The following is a 23,268-nucleotide window of genomic DNA, read 5'->3' as shown; positions in this document are numbered from 1 at the left end:
TCAAATGAAACAATTCCTTTAATAAATGAGATCACCTATGGAGTTGTGATTTCAAACGCTGAAGATGTGCCTTCAAATGGAAAAGAGACAGCATGACTGATAGACAGTTTTTTCCTGTAGTGCCCAAAGTACCGTATTCTGTAGATGCCCAGCTCTGTGTCATGAGGGATGTGCCATTCAATAGTCACATTGCTCCGACCAAGTAATCCTTTGGTCCAGTAAAACCTAGCAGACAAACCAAAAACTTCACTCAACAACAAAATCCACTTTTCATTTGTTTTAATACCCCAGGAGTTCACTAAATGGAATGAGATGAATGCACTCCAGTTAAGAATATCTTAAGAGCTTCTTTTAACCTTTCCTCATATATTTAGGCTATCAGAGCAGCAACCAACAAACCAACCCAAAACCCAGCAGGGCTGAAAAATATCTAGAAACATACAAAAACAAGTCAGTGGTCCTTTTTGCAGATGAAGAATATTTCTACTACTGTGTTCTTACATTCCCAACTCCACATCATAAGCCCATACAACATTACCTCTGTGAGCAGTATTTGTCAGCTTAGTCTTCCCTGCACAGGGGCAATGCTGAACCAAGAGGATGAGCATTTATTGAAGGTCACAGGCAAAATCTATCATAATCAAGCTCTGGGCTTCTGGCACCCATGTCCACATCAGACTTCCATTTTCTTTTGTGGACTCCTTGTGCAAAAGTACTTCTGCTCAACCTCAAAACCCTAGACAGCCACACAACATCTGGGGGCAAGGGATTTTTCAGTCGGCTGTGATGGAGCACTTCTTGGGGAGATGAAGAAGATCAATCTGCTCTTCTTTTGATACTGACAATGAGGGGCATTGCTGGAGGGGCAGGGCCCCCCTAATTTTATCCAGGCCAGACATGGGAGTTATCAAGTCCTACTGAGATAGCACCCCCATTTCAGGGCTTTGATTAAAGGAAGTGGATGAACAAAATCTGTTGATTCATCGGCAATGGTAATAAAGTTTCCCCTACCAGTCTTACTGAGAAGATTGAAATAAATATTTACAGACATGACTGGGTGAAAAACAGTGAATGATGAGGGAAATTTGGTTTGGTAAACAGAGAACAGAGGCTGACACAGGGCACATGTTTCTACCTGGTTGCTTTTGTCCAAGGGTTTAGCTGTAGATTGCACTGGCTTGTCTTGGGACAAAGACAATGTTGTCTTGGGAGATGACAGTGAGGTGACAGCACAAGGCCAAAAGTGGGGGAGGATCTTCATCCTTGGGGACCACCCCAGCTCAGCTGGACATGGCCCCAAGCAACTTGCTATAGCTTCAACATTGGCCCTGTTGGGAGCTGGGTTGGAACAGAGACCTGCAGCTTGTGCCTGGCTGTAATGCTGTGACCTAAAAATGCTGCTGTGATAGATCTCTGCCACCATCCAGCCTCCCCTCTATCCTGCCCTCCAGGCTTGGTGAACCAGGACCACCTCTCTGCGACTTGGGAACTGGAACTTAACTGTTACAGATGAGCTCATGGGGATTTAACAATGTCTTATCTCTGCTGGCTGTTTGCTAAAGGCACGGCCAGGCAAATTCCTGCCTGTAGCTCAGCCCCTCCTCCTAAACAGTCCCAAGAAAGCAATTACTTCCCCCATGGCAGACGCAGGGTGGGGCCAAACACTTCTCTACAGCAAACACCAAGACAGCATCCAGCAAAAGGGCAAGTCTGCACTGAGTTTGTCCCTGGGGCAATGGTGAGCACAGGACAAAGGACAGATAGCCACTATCTCCTTCTCCAAAAGCTGCACCTCCTTTAAGTAAACCTTTGTATCTTTTGATACCTGACAATATGGATTTCACAACTGCAGCTACACGCTATTTAACACTTTGCAACACTAAACTAACAAATAATGCTGTCCCTTGTGGTACTCTCCTATTGCAATGTCAGCACATTCAACGGTATCAAACGTTTGTTTTTCCTGTACTAAAAAACAACAGTCCAACTCCACTAATATCTAGTAAAAATATTTGATGACCCCCGTCACCATCACCTTAAATACTAACATTTCAAGGTTAATACACTGACATCATAAAAAGTGACTTATTTTCATCTTAACAGAACTATTTCCCATTTCTTGTGGTGTTTGGTACTTTCCTGGGGCACCAGGAAGGGAGGCATCACCATCTGCATTGCTTTGCCTTCTGGCCAGCCCCTTTAGGCAGGAAAAGGCCAAACAGCTCCTCTTCCTTATCAGCAGAAGTATCTAAGCATCGTTCAGAGATCCAAAGATTGTTCTTTCTCAAGAAGAAAAGTAAGATGCCTGGATTCCCATCATTCCAGCATCATGGCAACATATTCTTCAAGTTTTGCACTTTTATATGTTTTTCATCTTCTCAAGTGATGTGTTGCTAAACATTTTCAGTGTTCCTGGCCAAGATTTTGGGAAATCTATTCAGGTTTTGGGAGAGGAAGGAAGAAGGCAGGGCTACATATATGGATGATAAAATGTCATCATTTCCCTTACTCAAGTAGGGAACTTGACGGGAAAGGGTGACATCAATGAGAGTGACAAGGTAGCACAGTGCAAGTGTTAAACAGAGGGCAAGCACTTAGAAATGCAGAGCTCAGAGTGCAGGTAGGAATACATTTAATACATTTCCAGTGTTAGGACATCCGAAGTCCTGGCTACCAGATTAGGTTTAGAGAACAGCTGGTTGCAGTTAGGCAGAGAGAATTACACCCTATCAGATGCTCATCATAAGTCCAGAGGAAGACTTTCCTGATGAAGCCAAGCTGTAGGAATGTTGTCTCTCTGGCCTCGGACATTATGAGTTTGCACTGGGACATTGCAAGGTCAGAAGACCCAAGACAGAAGTTTTTAGGGGTTTGGTTTCTCACAGATAGGTTGCAGAGGCACGTGGGGAAATGTCTGGGTTTATTTAAATGAGGGAATAACTTGAAATTGAATAGTCTGACAAAAGATGCCTTTGGTATTCCTGTATCATGTGCTGACTTCTGGTGAAGCTCTGAAAATGTGACACCAGCTTTGCTGATTAGAGGCTCTTTTTCCTTAAGACTGACATCTCTAAACTTAACTTTTTTTTCTTACAAACTTTTTTTAAATTATAGACTGTTTCTACTTTATGATGCACAGCAAAGCTTGCCAGTCTTTCCCTATGAAAACTCTACTGCAGTGAACCTCTCATATTTTCTATTTGATATCCTATTTAGCAGCACGGTACAGCAGATGGATGAAGGTAGGCTATGAACAAGTTGGACCACAAACCTTCTATAATTCTTGCTCTTCCTTCTACCTTTCCCAAACTTGCAAGCCTTCCCTGCAGAAGCTAGACCCAAGGGGAAAACTGATTGTTGTAGTCTTGACAAGTGAACCACCCAAATATGGACCAATCCATCCCCAGAGAGCATCACCTGCAGGGCCAAGACGAGCCTACGTTTGGGAGCTCTGAAATGAAGCCCTTCAGGTTAAACTCTAATTACTCCATGGAGTCTGTGGAACAGTGAAATCTGGTCAGAACACCCACCTGGTGTCCCAGGAGGCATCATTCTTTACCACTTGCCAGCTGTCTGAAGTGCTGTTGTATCTCTCCACCGTCAGGAAGTTGTGTTCAGTCTGGAATAAAAATGACTGAGTTAGCCAGACGCTGAAGGGACAGACATGTCCCTACTTTTCTGTGTCACTTTACACTAGAGAAGGGACTATGCTTCTGTGTGCTTTACTGTCAAATGTGGTAGTTACTAGCAAAAATGCTTATATTTCACCGCCAAAGCTCAAATTTAAGCTAATGGCACAGAGAATGAGTAGATAACTTGATCGCTAAAAAGGGAATGAACAGGTGAGGTATTTGCTACTAACATTTACACAAGATGAGTGATGGGATGAATTAAATAGTTTCCTAATTTTTGTTGTTTTATCAAAATAATGCACTAGGCTGATAAAATAGAGACTAGAGACCATGCTTGCTATGACTGGATGGCACTGGATACTGACCAAGAAGGAGTGTCTGGCCTAACACCCACCATGGGTGCCTTTGACTTCAATAGTATGAAGAGATTGTGAGTGGTCCGTATCTGACCAAATTAAGGACTTTGCCCCAAAAACATTCTGGTGGTGTGAGTTCCCAAAGCACATGCTGAAGGGAGGAACTATCTTCTTCTGAACTCCCAGCAAAAAAAACCCCACTGGCAGCACACAATCTTACTCCTTCTGAAACCCAAATGTCAAAGATTAAAATGCACCAGGCAGAGACAGTAACTAAATATTCACTTATCCGAACATCTCCAATCCCAGCGTTGGTGTGTCGTATTTACCGCATTCTCTGCAGAGTTCCTGGGGTTTGCGCCTACAAAAGTTACTTCAGCAACTTCTTTCTGTGAGGGAAATGGAGATTTATATTGAAGACTGAGCACCACATTGCACATTAAGAACACCCTTTGAAGATGTCATGTGAGTTTTTTAGTGGTTTGGTTGGATTTTTGTGGGGGTTTTGCATATTAAATTATTTATAATTGCACTTGTTGCAATAGCAACTGGACAATTTATACTGTGAAATGGTATTCTGTGCCTTGCCATTCCACTTGTTGGATAAACTCCACCATAGCACATAAGATTTCTGTGTAAAACATGGAGGGAAATAGGTGAGATTTTAAAGAATGCCTCCCTGCCTTCTTCCTACCTTATTGCTGGAGACAGCAATGAGATGAAAATCCTTCATCTGAACACCTTATCTAAACTTTGAGCACTGAAAACCGAACCTTTTCTGACATTTTTATTTAATTTACATTCCATAGCAGAGGCATCAAAGGTGACTTGATTTCTGCTTGTAAAGAAATCACTGTGCAATATTTGCCTATTTAACCATCAACTGTTATTTTATGCCGAAGCGGAAGGGGAAATCTTCTGCCTGTTGAATAAAGGGGGTTTATTTTGCCCTTCATTCACGTATTTTAATCACATTCAGTACAATGATATCCGCATGAAAATGTTCTGTCTCTGCCTTTTCAACCATGCTCACTAAGAACGAGACCTTTTTGGACTGAGAGCATCACGACCCTTTAGAAAACATAAACTTTTTTGGATGAGGGGTAAGAATCTAAAGACTATTTCCTAAACAGGTTTTAGCAAATCCTTGAAGCTCTCACCGCTCGATACTGTTGTCTCACTTCTTGTAGCACATCCCCAAATGTCTTATTCGCCGGCACGCGGTCAGCAGTGAGAGCAGGCACCAAGGTCAGGTTACCTATATTGAAAAGTGGGGGCTCTGGGCCAGGTGGCAAATCCTGTACTGTATTCTGGGAGAGGGAAGATGTGCTCATTATACATACATATAGATAACCAGTATCTCCCTGATGTCCCATGTCACTGCTGTGGCTCTTTGTCCAAGTCTATTGCTTAGACAGATTTTAAGAACAAGGGCAATAAAGTGAGCGTAAAAACAAACAAGAGGATCTTCATCTGCACTCTGCATGCAGGAGCAATCCCTGCAGGACACCCGCTGCCCTGTTGCTGAGGTGACCCAAATCCACCCGCCAGAACACCCCATGACTTCAGGAGGCAGCACCCACCCACCAGTCCCACACATTCACATGATCCACAGATACAATGGTACAAACATTGCTATGTACAGGAACAATGTAGCAGATTTTTTTTCCACTTGGTAGAAAAGCAGCAACTTCAGGCCATGCTGACAGGTTGAAGGTACCTATTTCCTAAACTTTGAACTGAAAAAGCCCAGAATTTCCAAGTGATATGGAGACCCCCATTACAGGAATTTTCATACCACATGAGAATTTCTCAAAGCAGTTTCTTACGAGAAAACAGAGGGCAGCAATCATGCAACCTCACCGAGGAACAAATATAGCCATCACCATTTACAGGATTTAGATGTCTCTATCATCTTGTGGCACATAGAAAATTTTGATTACCGTAGCAATAGCCCTCGCAAGTCCTCTGTACAGTTGAATATAAGCGGAAAGGGTGTGTGGCCCATAAATAGTTGATGCAGCCTCATATCGTTGAATCTAGGAAAGGACAAATTTGGAAAAGGATGGTTTGAAGGAATCTTGAGCAGTTTATAGAGCTCATCTTACTGCATCAAGACAAGATAAGCACTGTACCTGCAGGGGTTTATTTACTCCTTTACTGCTAGGGAGACAGCCCAACATCTTGCCTAAGTATTGCTGCTGCAATTTCAGGTTACTCTTCATTCTCCAATCCATCACAAACAGGAAGGACCAGCTGTCACTCTTCCATTTATCACGGCTCTCTTACTCTTTTAAAGGTTTATGATGTAGGTTGTGTCCTCTCCAACTTTTTGGGTTGGACAACCCCAGTTCTTCCAACCTTCCCTCCCAGTTTAGGGTTTCTAAACCCAAGGAGTCCATCCAGTGGTGCACATCACCTGCCATGCCTTGTGGGGACCCTTAAAAGCGGGTCTTGCAAGCTACATTGTGGTCTTCTCCGCAGCAACATGTCACTGCAATTCATGGTCACCATACAACCCTACAGCTCCAGATCTTTTTTCTGACAATTTTGCTACCTTATGAAGATAATTTCTGATTCATCCAAGTTATTAGGAGCTTACTAAAACAAACCTGAACTCACAGGAGCTCCCTTCAGTACGTCTGACCATTTCCACTTTAAAGCATCCATACATACACTCTAGCTACAGTCAGGAAACCACATTGGCCCTTGGACTATGTCATCTAGACCAGAATAAACAATGAGGTCTTGTGATTTCTGCCACAGATTCTTCAGCTTTTTGTGGCAAAGGACGCTAAGCATACATGATTTCATGTGAATTATCCCATATAGCCATAATGTGAACTTAGTTAAACATGTTCAGTCCACAATTTTAATATTTACCTGATATTCTTCATAGGTGGTAATGTAATGGGTGTAGACATTGCACAGACCTGCAATTACGACATCCATTCTTGGTGTACCATGAGAATTGAATTCCTAAGAAAGGAAATAAATTACTTATCTTGTAACAACTACTTAATGCACAATTATGTTGTTGTTGTTGTTATTATTATTTACCAAGACAGAATACAAAGTTACAGTGGGGATGGGGCTGAATGTTCAGGAATGCAACCGTACAAGTGCAATTTGCCTTTATTAAAGTCTCATATTCACTTCCCAAAGAAAAAGAGGAGAAATGACCTCATGCTCCAATAAATTCAACAAATTTAGAGGTATTTTGAAGCTGATGCCTGTATACTCCTAAAAAAATGTGTTGATATAACTATGTGAGACAGGCTCAGTGAGTTGTGGAGACAGTGTCTGAAATTAAGATGGTATTCAGGCTGCAGCTGAGAACAGGATGTATCAATCAGGAAAATGGGAAAAAATACATTTGCTTTTCTTTTTTTAACTGTTCTCATGCTGCAAAATCCTGGTAGGGATTAAGGAGCTAAAACTCTCCATTCCAGAGGCAAAACTCCTGCTAGCGTCGGTTATGCCTGGATCCCAGTTGAATTAGCTTGTGTTGGTTATGGATTGAAACTCGATCAGTTTTGGGGGAGGACATTCATTTCTCCTGCATGTCAGTAAGCACACGCAAAATGTGTCTGAAGCAACTGTGAGAAGGAAACATCTGTGAGACACACCCATGACCCCAGGTGGGAGGAGACAAGGGAAAAAACGGAAGGATCAAGAAACATGAAGTTCTGGATATGCTGCGTTCTGGAGAAACCTCTTCCTCAGCAACTTACTCTTTTAACAGCTTCCCGTAACCTGCGTCCAGACATGGTCCTGGGGGTGTTAAGGGAACAACATCAACCTCCAGAAATGCAGGGAGCTAAAGCAGGAATCACTGGTTTGACATGCAGCACAGCACCAGAAATTCCCATAGCACTTGCAGCGCTGGTCAGCATCCCTTAAGGTTTCTCTGCAATGAGCTCAACCAAAACACCTCAAAACATTTCACATGCATCATCACAGCCAGGGTGAGGCTGGAGGCACCCAAGGGCTTGGTGGGGTAGAAAAAAAGGTGTTAGAAATAAATCATTATCATATTCAAATCTTCACCGTTGTACCATCAACAGTCAGTGCAATTCATCATTATAGTGTTTGTGGCATGAAAAAAAAAGTCAAAGTTAACAAGCTCCTTTCGTTTCATTGAAACCACATTTTTCAATGAACTTTAGGAAGCTTGTTTGCATCTCATTCATTCCCATGACTAATTTACAGAATGGAGAAGAAAATGGGAAACCCCAGGTAACCAGAGGAGACAGTATACAAGAAAGTACATGCAGTGGACATACAGGTGTAGTGCCTGCACAGCTATCATATACTGGGGACAATTTTTAGCCTACACCTCCTTTATACTTGCATGCAGAAGAATCACAGGTAGTTTGAATGAAACACTGCTGGCTGCAAGACATAGAACAAGACCAAAGAAATGCATACGTGAACTCTCCGGGAACAGCAACAATTGCCAGCGATCCAATGACAGCAATCTGAACATCCACAATATCAGGGTGCCAGGGGTGAGGCCGAGTCATCTGAGGTGAAAAAAAAATGAATATGACTATTGTAGGATAGTACCAAAAAAAGACAGTCTTTTCCTTCCTATAATCATAAATCAGGCAAATAAATTTACTTTGTAGACAGGCACATGTAAAAGTGTTTTACCTCCATATGTAGAGCAAGTTGTCTGACCATAATAGACAGATAAGGCACATATAAATACTATGGTTAAGGCAAAAATAAAGGTGTTGCAGAGGGGCAGCTTAAAGCAAAGTGGGTAAATAAGGTCAGGGTAGCACCTAGAAACCCCTCACCTGCATGGGAAAAGGATAGTGTCAGGATTAATAAAGCTGATTATCTGACCAGGAGAGAAAAAGTGAATGAGTAAAATCAGAGAGTCCAATGGCAATGGGAAATGACAGTTACATCTTCATTAGCTAAGCAAATGCACCAGTTGTGATGCAGAGGGAGAGTCTGTAAGTCACCCAGAGGGTGATGCTCAGGGAACCCTTGACCTAACCCTGACTTCAAACTGCCCTTTAGCAGGGAGCACACCTTACTGGGGCTCAGCACCTTGCAGCAGCCAAAATACACAGTACAGCAGCATTTCATCTTAAAAAAAAAAAAAAAAAAAAGCTAGATAAAAATGATGAAACTTGTTAAAAGAAAGAACAATAAGAGCTCAAGGGTGGCATGGCTCCACCAAATGAAATGCAAAATCCTACTCCAGCAAGCCAAAAAGATTTCTTGAGGAGCAATCTACTGGGGCCAAAACATGAATGGCAAAACATTGTGAAGAACATCAGAAGCAGAGGGCCTACCAGAGCATCTGTAAAAGGATGCTCAAAAGGTGATAAAGTCATCAGAATAAAGTGTAATATACTCTCAATAGCACCGTCCTGGACAGAGTTGGTGGGGTGAGAGGAGGCTCTGCACTAGGACTTCTTTTTATGAGAGATGAGGTGAGGAGCTGATTGAACACAAAGAGACACTAGGAAAGCTTTTAAAGAGACTTACAACAAAAGAGACTATGAATTGCCTCATCCAGATGGCTTCCTCTAAGTGCTCTAAAGGACCTTGGACATGATCCTGCTCCACTACAGTGCATTTGCCTTAATGCCAAAGGAACAGCAAGTGGAAAACAGGGCATCAATTTTCTTTTAAAATTGTAAGTAGGATTTTGTGAAAGTTCAGTAAGAGCAAACACCAAGTCCTGCACAGGACAGAGCAGCCCCGGGCATGGGGATGGGCTGGGAGCAACAGGGCAGCAGTTTTGCAGAGGCTGGCCCTAAGAAATAGCCCTTCTCTGTGAGAGTTGGGCATCCCTGGGATGGAAACACAAGCAGTGGGGGATCTCCATCCTTGCTGACTGCCCTGACTCTTCTGACATGGCCCTGAGCAATCTGTTGTAGCTGCAGTGTTGGTCCTGCAGGGAGTGGAGTCATGTTGGAGAACCCCACCCCAGGGTACCTCCAGCCTGAGCCTGGTGTGATTCTACCTGTGGATGAGTAAGTCTGGCATCAGTCAATGTTATAGCTCACAGAACTACCAGACCCTTGGATAAACATGACAGAAAAGCAGAGAAGTCAACAGCACATTTTCAGAGGAAGTCAAAGCCCAGTAGAAGCCTTTAAAGACAACACTGAGAAAGTGGGTAAGTTGATACAGTCCCCAGTTTCCAAAAGGCACCATGACAAGTTACTTCATTTTGCATGGACCAGTCTGTTATATGACAAACAGAAAGGTCCTCTCATGGATTAAGGTAGGAAACCAATAGTAGGATGGAAGAAAAATCCACCCAGAGCTATTAAGATCTGAGCACCAGCAGAGTCTTCTCCTGAAGCCAGAGAGAGCCAGGAGGCAACACTGAGCTCCACACACCATTGGCTTTCCCTGACCTCGTGTATTTTCTTTGTGTATCCTGCTCAGGGCTGTTTCACAGGCAGAGAATTAGGCCAGGGTGGGTCTTCAGTTGGTTTTTCGACCCTAATGAGAGCAGCAGGTCTGGTCCCTCCTCCTGGGATATATAGAAAAGATGCTCTGCAGGAGGAAGGCTTACACTTCTCTCATTCTGATGCAAACTAATGACAACACTTATTCTTGCTTTCTATTTTCATGCCTTCAAAGCCCATGCATCTCTCTCTCCCTCCTTGTTCTTCACCATATGGGCTGTCACACACATAATCTGTAGTGCCCTACCAAAACGTAGCCCATATCAGCAATGTCTGCACTTCCCAGGGCACACACTGGTGTATCCTTACCTCTCCGGTGCTAAAGAGGATTGGCTTGGGTTTGTGGCAGTCTTTTGTTTCATTGGATGGTTCTCCCAGCAGCAGGTCCCGGATTTCATCCCAAAATGGGTTCCCTTCTACTGAGCCTTGAAGGGGAAACATCTTTTAAACACTGTTCCTTCAGTTGCCCCAGCAGATATCAGGTGGAAAACTCATTTATTACCCCCTCCCTGCTTATGTGGGATAGGATAGTTCTCAGTGGGTTCTGACTATCTTCCTTTTCTGGGGTGGTTTGAGAAGCAGAGATTTAGCCCAGCTGAGCTCTATCTTGTCAGCCTTCAGGTAATGAGAACAAATGAGAAAGATTGTCCCAAAGCCAGTTCTTTCTTCTCCCCAGTCCCCATCCAGCACTCTCCTTCCTTCAGAGCATGGTCATATCCTTCTCCAGAAGCTTTCTGACAAACACAGACAAACTTGCAAGAGACCTGTAAGATCACACATTCCCCAAAAATATCCCTTTGGAGACAGCAGTTCAACCAGTCATTGATGTTCTTAAATGACTCTGGGGGTTTGAATCTATTTGGGGGATGCCCCACGTCCTCCGCCTTTGTACAAAGTCATATTGGCATCTGCTACCTAAATTACCTTGTGTGAAGTTGAGACCCCCCACTCCATCAATAGTTCCCGCGGCAAAACTGTGTCCTAAGGCTGGTTTACATGTTTTAACCTTAATAAGAAGGGGGAAAAAAAATAAAAAGAGATATTTTAAAACCAGTTCCCCTCTGTGTGCCAAGTCTTGCTGTGAGAATATAACATTTCTTCCTTCTTTATGTCCTGGGACCTCCGGCTCTTACCGTGTGTGTGGCATTGAGCTCCACCAAGACATCACTCATGTTCACCCACTGGTGAGCTGAGCTGAGGGGTCCTGTGACCTCCTGGGAAGCTTTTTCATACAGCTCCTAAGGGACACACAAGGTGGAAATTCTTGAGAAAGAAGAAATCAGGAGCCTGTCTCTTCTGAGGTTCAGCTGTATGAATTCAGCTTCATTCCATTGACACCTTCCAGTGGCCTCTTTCAGGCATTAAAGCAAGAGTTTCCCAAACTCCTTTTTCTATCACCCTGTCTCTACATCCTGCATGCCCCAAGTCCTGCAAGCTCTCCCTGTCTCAAGTAACATAGGGAGGACACTCTGTGGTCAACAGTTTTCTGTGTGCCTTCCTTTTTACAGCTGAAACATGTACCTATTCCATGAGGATGGCAAATTCTTTTTCCTAGTTGCAATCTTTTGGCATTTCGCACATCTTAGACCAACCAGAAGAAATGTTTTCTATGAGAAAGATGCACTTTGTTGCACTCATTGCTTTGAAAGCACTTTGTTGTATTCATTGTTTGGAAACACATGGACTTCACCATACATTGACTATACAGCCAACAGCTAAGACATTCAGCTCTTCAGTGAATGGTTTTCTGGCACACATGCCTTGAGTTGGTACATAGAAAGTGTTGCCAGAAGTTATTCAGGTTTAGTAATATTCCTGTAACTGCAGGAAGGAGTGGAGGACACGGCCTTTGAAGGCCAAGAGTCTGTGGTGTTAAACATGACAGCAGTGTTTTCCCTCGCCATTTGGCACACACACCGGGCCACTCTGACTGGGACAATCTTTCACTTGCAAGTCACGATCAGCCTGGAGTGACTTCAGGGCAAGCATCTGAGATGTTGATTAAAAGGAAACTGCCACCATCAAGCCTTCTGCTCTTACTCCTCTGCTGGACCCGTTCCAGGTCCTACAAGCTGCTGTCCCTGAACTGGTGCCAAAAAAATGTCCTCTTACTGACTACTCTCACATTACATGAAGCCACAGAAGGGGAACTGGTAAATTCAGGTGACTTTTGAGCCCAAGGACACAGGTGACATGAGGGAGCCCATAGGGCGGAGGACACGGGCTGAGTAAATGCAAAGTCAAGCGGGGCAAGAATGAGCATCTTTCATGGATGCTTAAGCTGGCACATTTTAACTCACATTTGCATTAGCTTGGGAGTGTGATGACAAAGTTGGCCAACAAGTGGTATGTGGTGGTGTCTCTGAGCTCTTCCTGGAGTCTTCAACTCCAGTGATTTTTTTCTATGGTGACTCCTCTGAGATGTGTACATGGGAGGGAGGGGAAGATTGTAAGGGGCAACATCCACATTATATACCGATGAGGAATACTGAGATTAAAAGCCCAAACCAAGATTTTCAAATTTCAACACCTATAATGATGTATCTAAATAAAAGTTTGTGCTTTCTGAATAAGCAGGAAACTTTTCCTTAGGCATATAAATGTGGACTTCAAGAGTAATTTAAATCTACAAATACTCACAAAAACAGGTGCAAGAAAGTTGCTTAAATGAACATGCATTCCTGTAATAACAGCATTCACACACATTTGTAAAACAAAATATCACTTACCCTTGCTTTCAAGTAGATATTTTGCCCTATAATTCTTGTACTGTCAAACATGTCATTACCGGGACCCATGGCCATGCACATTGTTGCCTGTTAAGAAATTTGTTTAAATGTTAGTTATCAGTTAATATGGAGAACATGTGGCACTGCAGAGTGGATGAGTCCACAAGTGATTGTCATACTGTGAGAACTAATTGCTTCTTGTTAATCATCTCAAATTTGGGTGCCAGGTTACTACACTAACTTTTGCAATAAGATAAATTTAGGTTTGGGCTGAATGACCAGAAAACGGGGTGTATGAGGACAAGACACAGTTAAGTTGCCGAAAGAGGTATCCAGAATAGTCCAAAAAATGGTGATTTTTTTTTTAATGTCCTCTTCATGCACAAATGGTCCACCACGTGGCTCTGTGTTTGCTGCTCCACCCTGAGTTTTCTTCTTTTCAGAAGTTAATGTAGAACAGGTAGGACATACTTACCCCCCCCACGGGACAGGTGCTCTGTGGGTTATCGCACGACTCCCCCGTGTTTACGCAGAACGGGCCTTTGGTGTTGGGCGACACATCTCCCAAGTTGGAGGATGCAAAGGCAGCAACAAAAGACCCCTGCCAAAACCAGACGGAGTCAGGTGGATTTTAGTGCCTCGAAGTGATTGCAGACGTCACCTGCAGCTTTCCCTGCAGTCAGGGCTGGCATGACAGCCAGTTGATGAGCATGCGATGCTGGTGTAAACATTTCTGAAGTGACTGGGAGGTCTGGAATGGTGATTTAGGAGCATCCCGAGAGTTAAGAACAGGAAGAGCAAGGGAGAATAGGACACACAGGATGCAACTGCCATTTCAGGGGAACCTTCACGTCACTTGGTGTCCAAGCAACATTTCTTCATCTACCTCTTCCATCTCAGTGGCAGCTCTTCCCCTCATGTCCCCTGTTTCTCACATTACTGATCAGATGTTAATGGTTCATTGCAGCACCTTGCACACGGTTTTTTTCTGCCAGGCTTACACCATAACTGATTTACAGGGTGAGAGCTATTGGAGCTGACTGCAGGAGTTAACATTAAGCAGTACTTGTTAGAAACAAAGCTGGTTACACACGAGTGTCAGCTGAATTCAGGTCTCACAGATACTATTTTTTCCCCCCCTCTTTTAGAGATGGGATGCATGAACACCAGATATTTTAATATCTTACGAGATCTTAAGCCATTTTCTTGTAAGACTGCTAGACACAATGTGCGCAGCAGACCACTCAGCTAAATATTGAATCCTGCAAACGCTTCTTGGCTTTGTCTGCATGTCAAATTGCGCTGACTTGCACCCAGAACTATGTGCTAGAGTTGAGTCTTGTTAAAAGCTTTTAGATAATCCACTATAAAAAGAAACATTTGCAAACAAGAATTAGGTAGACTTCCTTTAGTTTCCATCTTCGGTATGAACTACACGTGTTCCTCTGTCCAGAGTATTAAAATAGGAATTGGTCAGCTGTTTCAAGGTACATGCTGGAGATACACACAGGACACTCTCTTAATCAACTCATGACTCAAAGCGTCTGTGAGAAGGGTTCATGGCCATATTTACATTTCAGGGGAAATAATTCTTTTTAAAGGAACCGTGTTTGCACTCTGAGGATGGCAAGTCTGCCAGATAAATGAAAATCAGAAGGCAGAACTGGCTGGAAGCCATAAGAAAGAAGTGGGGCTGACCACAGACTTGATGCCACACCACAGATGCAATATATTGATGCTTTTGGATCAAGTATCCCACACATGACTTTCTAGTATTTCCAATAAATTTGGTTTATTCCTAAAGTCTAAATAAATGCCACTGATTACTAGTTTGGAAAGTAGAGAGAGCAAGAGTACACCTTGCAATTTCTCTTCTCTAGAAGAAGAAAGTAAATAAATCTAAGTGTTCGTCTTTGTCTTTCTTCTTCTGTGTTTACCCTGCTGTCCTATTTCACTGTTTGAAAGAAGATGCTTTGGCCCATAGAAAGCACCCACCCTGTTGCAGCACTTTTTTCCCTCATTATTTTCGTTAGTCTGAAAACACTCCCACCTCTCCAGGAAGCATCCCCTTGTTCTTCTCCTGCTCGAACAAATAAGATGCGTAGCCCACGTTGTCACTGTTCACCAGATGGTTTGTGTTGTTCATGCTGACCGGGTGCACAGCAAACCAGCTGAAGAGGAGTCAGAAGACACACATAGGGAATGCACTGTTCAATCTATATATTGGCAATTTACTCGTTCAATCTATGTACTTGGAGTATATATGGGAATTTTCTTTGGGAGAATATGAAAGCAGACTGTTGTTACCTAGGGATGGATTAACAAGGGCGAAGTTATTCCCATCCTCTCCCTTCCTGACCAGTAGGGTTCATGGCTATGATGGTCCAGGTCTTGACATCACAAGAATTTGGCACGGTAATTATCAGGGCCACCAAGAGCTATTTCAGACCTGAGCTGACTCTCTTCTGAATCATAGAATTATATTTTGGAGGGATTTTTATTTTCTTGCTTCAAAGAAACAAGAAGCAATCAATTTTTACTATGATGTAAAAAAGGAAAAAAGGAACAGTTTCATTCATACGAAAAAGAAAACCCTCTTCTTCCTCTTAACACTGTCAGACTCTTGCTTGTGACTTCTAAATGAGGAAAACGCAATTATTTAATCACTGCATATTACTTCATTTGCCTGGCCCGGAGCTCTGAACTTCGTGCAGCCGAACACTGTCCTGTAGATCTCTTGATAGCTCAGGCATCATAAATGCTGCCTGTGGGAATGGTACTTTTCCCATAAAACATGGGGTGTTAAAGAAAATAACCAAGAGAAGAGGACCCCAAAGGGTCCTGGAGATGCCAGGGCCGGGACCTGCTTAGAGGGGCACAGCGAGAGCTCCAGAGGGGATTTTTCTGCACCCCTACAAGGGAAGATGGTCATCTTCCCCAGATGCCTTTGGGTCATGCCAGGAGATGTGTCCAGCTGCAGGTGGGTCAGGTGCTGCTGTATCTTCCAGAGTAGATGAGGGATGCTGACCTGGTTTATGCACTCATGGGCTCTCACTTACTCTTCCCTCAGAGACTCTCTGGTGACCAGCTGGGAGCAATGCTCTATGGGCAAGCGTCAGTGCTGGAAAGGAGAGCTTGTGCAGAAAGACAGAACTGCTACAGAAGTGTGGTTTATGAGGTTTTGGAGAAGAACAGGTTGCTTTGGTGGTCAGTACCTGATAAAGCCTAGCTCCTGTCCATTACTATCTACCATCTTCAGCATCACCATTTCTTTATCCGTGTTGGATGAATACCTGGATGAAAATGAAGCAGGGAAATCCCATTAGTGCAAGAGCCATGGTCACGCTCTGCGTTGCTCAGACACATTAAATCTCCACTACGTTGAGCAAGGAAATTAAGAGGCTGTTAGAGATTTACCAGAGCGCAGTGAGGCCTTAGCAGAGGATCTGAAAATAGCTGTGAAGGTAAGTGAAGAGTTATGGTTGTTGCTGACCTCAGGCGCTGCTTCTCCAGGGTGTGGAGAGAGGAGCTCTCTCTGAGTACAGATTCATGCACCAGCGATGACAATTTCATGCCATCTGACTCAAATGCTAAAATCCACTACAGACTTTTCTTTTGAAGCAAATTATAAGGTCACTTCCTTAAACAATGCCTCACATGCTTGGAGGGGGAAATCACAAGTTTCAACCCCACTCTTGCAACTAATTTTTGGGGATGTACAGACACAAGTGCCCAGAATAGCAACAGTGTCCCTCTGCCATCGTCTTGGCTCCACATTTTCAACCATCCCACAAATGACCAGAAACACGAGATGCAAGACAACTGGGTCGTGGTCCCAACTGAATGGTCCTCTTCAGGGCTGTTTTTCTCCTGCTTGAGGAGCTTTTACCTGCTTCGTTCGGACGCTGGATTTGCAAGATAAGAGAAAGGGCTTCGGTTGATCTGGCTGTTTTGTACAGTGCCTCTGTTTATAAAAAGCCTTCCTCTCCTCACATTCTGATGTGCTATATCAATGCTCTGAAAAGCAGGAAGACAAGGAATATTAATTCATGCCCATAAGGCATATGTTAGATTACCCTCTCTCTTTCCCTCTCTGTCTGTCCCCAACACCTTCTTGGGAATTTGGGGGCTTTTTTTTTCCTTCAGTAGTCTAAAATTCTAGAAAATTATGATAATATTTTGAAACCACCCATAACTGTCTTTCTAAAGAAAGACTTCAAGGCTTCTGATTTTTGATCTGATTTCCATAGTAAGCATAAACCCACCTCCAAATGTGTTTTAAGACTGCGACATTTAGAGGTGCTACCATAAACATCACAGCAAGAGCTCTGTTAGTAGCAAATGTATCGCCCCCCAGCTTTTCTGCATTTATGGACTCTCACGTCAACAGACTGGATGACACCAACCTTTACGATGCCATTCACGATAGCATTGAGGGATGGTCTGATTAGCCCTTTGCTAGTGATCCAGAAGAGGGTGTACTGGAAGTAGCCAGCAGGCCCCGAGTGCGTGTGGGTGCCGCTGAGGATGACGTTGTCCTGTTGGTACAGCTCGCCATACTTGCTCTTCAGCTTCTTGAGCACCTGAGAAGAAGGAGGTGGTCCTAAAAAACCCTTTTGCACACGCAAAGGCTATGGAAATTTGTATCAACCCTTGCAAAAAACCCAGCCATTCATCTTCATCCTGGCTCTTCTCTTTCTGCCTGATACTCCCATACTGGTGTCACAAGCAGGTTATAGCTGTTGACTTGGCAAGAGCCTTAAAATAATAAGATCTGGTAAGTGAAAACCTCTATGGCCAACTTGCAGTGAAGCCAAGATCATCCAAGGAGTCCCCAGTTCTCTGGCATCTCCCTCCCTCCCTGTGGTGCTGGAGACCCAGCATTACACAGGCACCATGATAATGTATTCGTGATTCGAATGTATTTGTGATAATTTCTCCACTAAGAAAAGCATGGTCAAAATCAAGCCTCATTTGCTGAGGAATCAAAAGCTCGTCTTCAGCAAAGACACAGTGTCTCTGCAAGATTGTGCTACCAGGACATCCCAAAGCAAATGGCCAAGGTGTTGACATGCTCAATAGTATTTAGCAGTGACTACAACCTTAATGCTAATACCAGCCACAACACAAACTGTGACAATCATTCATTTCCAGCCACGTACCTCCAGCCTCACTCTCTGAGACACCATTCCTATGTCAGCACTGACAAACACTACTCTCCTGGAGTCATCAAGGTCTGCCATGATGAAGGCTCGGCTGTAGAGACGCGTGAGAAGCCCACCACCCACCTGGTCCGGATTGGCATATCCCATCTAGAAGAGAAGAGCTCCACATCAAGCCCACACAGCCAAAATATTGAGCAATGTATTCATTTGCATGTATTCACCTAAGTAGATTTGCCATAGGGTCAGAGGACTCATTCAACATGTGAACACTCAGAGCTACAACTATCTCGCTCTGTGATGGTAAGAATTATAGAGTCATAGAATAGTTTGGGTTGGAAGGGAACATCTAGTTCCAATCCCCCTGTCATGAACAGGGACACCTTCCAGTTGACCAGGTTGCTCAAAGCCTCAAAGAAATTTCACCTAATGTTTGAAGACTACAACTGTTTAGAAAAGCAGAGCCTCTAAACAGAAGTCCTGCAAAAAATACTCAGAAATTATGAAAATCAGTATTTCACCAATACCCCGAACTTACCAGAGGAATTTCTGCCACAGGTCCCGTGCAGTCAGCTCGACCTACGCCCAGTAAGTAGTTTGCTATTACTTCATTGGAAACTATAATAATAAATAATGGATTAGTGACACATGAACAAGAAGAATCAGGGACAGAAGAGGCAACCCAATCTTTTTTTAAGAGGCTGCATGCCTGAAACCTGCTCAACATCCCCAGAGGACTCAGCAGGCCCGTGGACAAGGGGATCCAGCTGATACTGTCTGCTTGGGTTTCCAATGGGCTGTCAACGTGGTTAAAGTGTGCTGAGACTGTTCGGGTATTTGAGGTGACCAGGCATGAAGAACTGCAGAGGGAGCTCACAAGACAGTGTCACTGGACTGTGTAAAATGTGTCGTGATTCACGGCAAGGGGGAAACAAGCCTAGCTTTGCTGTTTAAGCTCTCCAAGCCCACCACTACCATGCAGGAAACAGATCTGAGGGTACAAGATCTGTTTTCACACTGAAAATTCAGCTCAGCAACAGTGAGAGAAAGGGGAGAGTATGTCAGGAGCTACCAAGAAAGGACTAAAGAAGAAAAAGGAGCACATCCATATGTCATCCTTGTGCCTCCAATGTGTCCTGTGTCCAGTGCTGGTGCCCTGGTCTCAAAAAAATCACAGCAGAGTCAGCAGAAGCTCAAAGAAGCAAAAAGCAGCTCTGGGCAATGACCTTCAGGTCAGATGGTGAGGAAGAGGACTCCCGAAGGGGGTCACATGTCATCCCAGCCATCATGAATGTGCAGAAGTCTTTCTACAGGACATACAAAGCACCTGGACAAACTCATGGAAGAAAAGCCATTGAGGGCTATTAAATTAAAAATTTAAAAAAAAAAAATCTACAGGAAATCCCAGAGCCACAAATCACTGGAGACTAAGATAACACTGTGGGAAAATATCTCTATGCACTTGATGTGTTCTCACAGTCTTTCCCAGTCAGCTGTTGTTGCTCAAGGCAGGGCATTGGGAAAAGGGGGTGCTCAGTCTTCCCAGTCCAGCCTTTCTTAGGCTGTCACTTAAAACAGAGGAGAAGTGAAACACTCACACTGGCCACAGACTGACCACAGGGCATTCCTCTGGTTTAAAATGGTGTGAGTGACCAGGGCTACCCATTAAAACTACTGTTCCTCCACCTCCTCCTACAAGAGCTACAACACAGAGAGGAATCACTTGTGCAAAACTCTTACATGTTACAACCTAAAACCACGAAGGAAGTGTGAACTACATCAAATTTAAGATCAAAATCTAGAAATTGAAAGGTCCCATTGCTGACACGTCAAGTGATGCCCCATCCAGGGCAGGGGAGATCCCCAGACCTGGGAAAGGGCTCCTTTTATGTGGAAACACCTAAAGCTTCAAAATGTTTTCTTTCCCCATGAGATTTTATCTCTCCAGAGGACAAACATGGGGTACATTAGAAGTGAATTGAGAGTGAATTTTGGGCAGCTCCTGACCCGCACCTGCCCCTTGCCTGGTGATGGGATTGGAGGCGTAAATGGGCTGTGATGGGATTGCAACAGCTGTGAAACCCCTTCATGGGGTGCTGGGAGTGAGAGACTCTCAGGACACCCTCCACCAGGTGGAGAGAGGGAAGGGAAGTTGTCTGGATCCCTGCAGCCAGCCTCACCCTCTGGCCCTGAGGCTGTGCATCCTCACTCCAAGAGATGCTCATGATGGGTTTGACCACCATGATTCTGTCGCAGAGGCCAGCAACAGCATGGTGCTGTGGCTGTGCCAGACGACCATGTGCAAAGAAGATTATGAAGGCTCAGCAGTGGCCCAGTGACCCTCTACCTGTATCCCTTCAATTTACATTACTGCACTGGACACACACTCAAGCAGGGTGTGATGGCAGGACTGAAATAGCTCAACTTGCCATTGTGCTCCTTGGTGAGAAAATGGAGGACGAGGAGTACCACAGTCACTGCTATCATCAACGTCAGGAAGACGATGAGGATCACCTCCAGGCGAGAGAAGGAGCACTTGGACCTCTTCCCACACATGGTGGGGGCACTGTGAAAGCAGAAAAGAACCCATGGGGAAGGCAGATGGGATAACCTTGATGCTGGCCACGTCCCACCCAGAGCAGCACATCACACCCTCAAAAAACTGGTGATGGTTTGTGTCCCCAGTGTCAGAGCAGGCAGCAGCAGTGATAAGGGCGAGAAGTGGAGATTCATTTTTTAATCTGCTTAAGACAGCAAAAATATATCTCCTGCGAGGAGCAATCACTACCTGTCACGAGGCCCGATAGGACAGGGTGAGCGGCCAAATTACCGATCCCACATCTCCCGGGACACTTTACTCACTCTCTCGAAGAAATTTTTTAAATAAACCCCACAATCTTCCACCAGATCCTACATTCAGTGAGTGGCTGAGGGAGATGCTGCGGCCTGAAGTTTTTCTGCTGCTCGTGCACTCAGAGCAAATCAGAAAACAATATTGTCATCATAATAAAGGTCAATTTAGGAAATTGAGAAAATCTCAGCGTGAGAAAAGCACACCCCATCACATGTCCAAATGCAGTGCTCTCCTGGCTAGAAAAGGTAGTGGTTGTGACAGCTTTCCAAGATAAGACCCTATGTACAGGCACCAGCTTTCTTCATCATATGTGGAGATATTTTGGTTTGGTTTTTGAATATGTGCTTCCTCCCTGGACAGAAGTTTATTTTGGGTTAAAGGTTAATAAGAAAAATTATTCAAAATACGGCTGTGGGAAAACATGTTATTTCCCCCTCTGATAACACCTCTGGTGACCTCTGGCTTGTCCTGCTCTGGCACCTGAGATTCACATCAAGGGCTTCAGTCTTGCCCGGTGGGAAGTGGCACTTGTAGCAAAGATGTGCTTTTTTCCCTTCCTGTCAAGGAATCTGACAAGGTAAAAATAAGCCTTTAAAATAGATTTGGACGTTTCCATGTGTCCTTAGATGTGTTAGATAAAACTTACTGCAGAACCCATCTCTCTGCCTGTGACCGAACCACATATCTGCCCCAAAGGACTGGTTCCTTGTTTAGAGTGATGGGGGGTCTCCATCCCTGGGGATGCCCCTGACTCACCTGAACACAGCCCCAAGCAGACTTCTGCAGCTGCAGCACTGGCCCTGCTGGGGTCTGGCTGTCACAGGAGTGGAGACGGGGAAGGATTAGAAAGGGAAGAGGGAAGCAGAGCCTCTAATTTTTCTGGAGGTAACATTTGCCTTATGGTGGGTTGGTAAAGCTCACACCTGCAGGCTACCCCCAGAGGTGATATGGTCTGGAAACAGTGAACCTGCAGAAAATAACTTCTGAAACAAGAATTTATGGTCTTGGAAATGTTGCAACGAGAAACAATATCACCAGCCAAGTGGTCGACCACGCTTGCTTATGACCTTTCTTATCAGCTGCTTTTGCCATGGTAAGCCACAGCTGTCATGATCATTACTGAATTTCACCTAGCAAATCTTCTAATCGCAGCAAATCTAATATTACATATTTCCTTCCTCCCTTTTTTATTCTCCAAGCGTGGCATTGGCAGCCGGCTGCACAGCTCCACAACCCATCCAGATAATCAATATCACAGTACCAGCCTTATACACATCTGCACGAGACACAATTACAGTTTTCTTTTTCCAACTGATTAAACCTGCTGAAGTAATTCTAAAAGAAGCAAACATTAGTCCTATGAAATCCCGGTGAAATCTCATCCAAACTTACCTGAAATCCCTTGTGTGTCCCAGCGTCTAGAGGAAGGTCTCCCAGCTCCACACCTGTTTTAAGCTGAAAAGTTCAGCTTGAAAATTATTGCTGTTACAGCCCTGCACGTCAAGCACTGCATAAGATAAGAAGAAGCCAATCAACAATTTTTACCGCACAAAGAGATGATAGGGTTTTTTTTTTTCTCAGTGCGTTTAAGTTACGAGCAGCACCGACCTCTCTAAAATAACCTTTGTGGGTTTGCACTGAACTGCTCCAGTACACAAGGGATTTGGGAACAGGACTTTTCCCCTCCTCTCTTCTTCATCACAGCTTGACCAGGCTGTGGGGTGGCTGTTGCTTCCCATCTGGCTGTGACTCCTAATCCTCATGGAAGATTATTCCCCAGGGTTTCCAAACTCTACTAGAAGAAGAACTTGAATACAGGATTGTATTTTAAGTGCAAAATACATTTTATTAATGTATTTTTATTTGTTAAAAAATTTATTTTTCTATCTATTTTCCTTTTAGTCCCAGATAGGTTACAATATGTATAAATTCATCAGCTGCTAAAGCATGCATTATCCAAAGAGTTTTGACAGTTTGCTCTTCTTAAACATGACAGGACCCGCCACATCCCTCAGAGAGCAGCTGCTTCCCTTGCTGGCAGGGGGGATGAAAGACCATACCCCTTTACTTCCCCCAGCACCCCTGCATTTCA

The 23,268-nt window shown here is 44.1% G+C and overlaps 1 protein-coding gene across 1 annotated transcript; it reads right to left on the bottom strand.

Moving 5' to 3' along the window:
- Positions 1-35: 35 nt before the first annotated feature.
- LOC141946239 (putative neutral ceramidase C) lies at positions 36-20,878 on the bottom strand. Its single transcript, XM_074875698.1, has 20 exons — positions 20,752-20,878; positions 18,861-18,940; positions 18,323-18,472; positions 17,567-17,743; positions 17,050-17,177; positions 16,376-16,453; positions 15,211-15,331; positions 13,636-13,761; positions 13,161-13,247; positions 11,565-11,669; positions 11,356-11,437; positions 10,741-10,856; positions 8,420-8,514; positions 7,723-7,762; positions 6,872-6,967; positions 5,932-6,027; positions 5,149-5,298; positions 4,318-4,377; positions 3,531-3,619; positions 36-225 (listed from the first exon to the last, which is right to left on the bottom strand). The coding sequence occupies exons 1-20, from the start codon at positions 20,876-20,878 to the stop codon at positions 36-38; spliced, it is 2,193 nt and encodes a 730-aa protein (XP_074731799.1).
- Positions 20,879-23,268: the final 2,390 nt, after the last annotated feature.

Source organism: Strix uralensis, chromosome 7, assembly GCF_047716275.1.
Source record: "Strix uralensis isolate ZFMK-TIS-50842 chromosome 7, bStrUra1, whole genome shotgun sequence".
NCBI lineage: Eukaryota > Metazoa > Chordata > Aves > Strigiformes > Strigidae > Strix > Strix uralensis.
Note: the sequence above shows the minus strand (reverse complement) of the source record. Positions and strands in the feature narration are given on the sequence as shown.

Coding starts and splice junctions, on each gene's coding strand:
- LOC141946239 (XM_074875698.1), bottom strand. CDS start 20,878: ATGTGTGGGAAGAGGTCCAAGTGCTCCTTCTCTCGCCTGGAGGTGATC. Junction 18,941..20,751: donor TCTCACCAAGGAGCACAATG/GCAAGTTGAGCT, acceptor TTATTATTATAG/TTTCCAATGAAGTAATAGCA. Junction 8,515..10,740: donor TCCTCTTTAGCACCGGAGAG/GTAAGGATACAC, acceptor TTTTCACCTCAG/ATGACTCGGCCTCACCCCTG.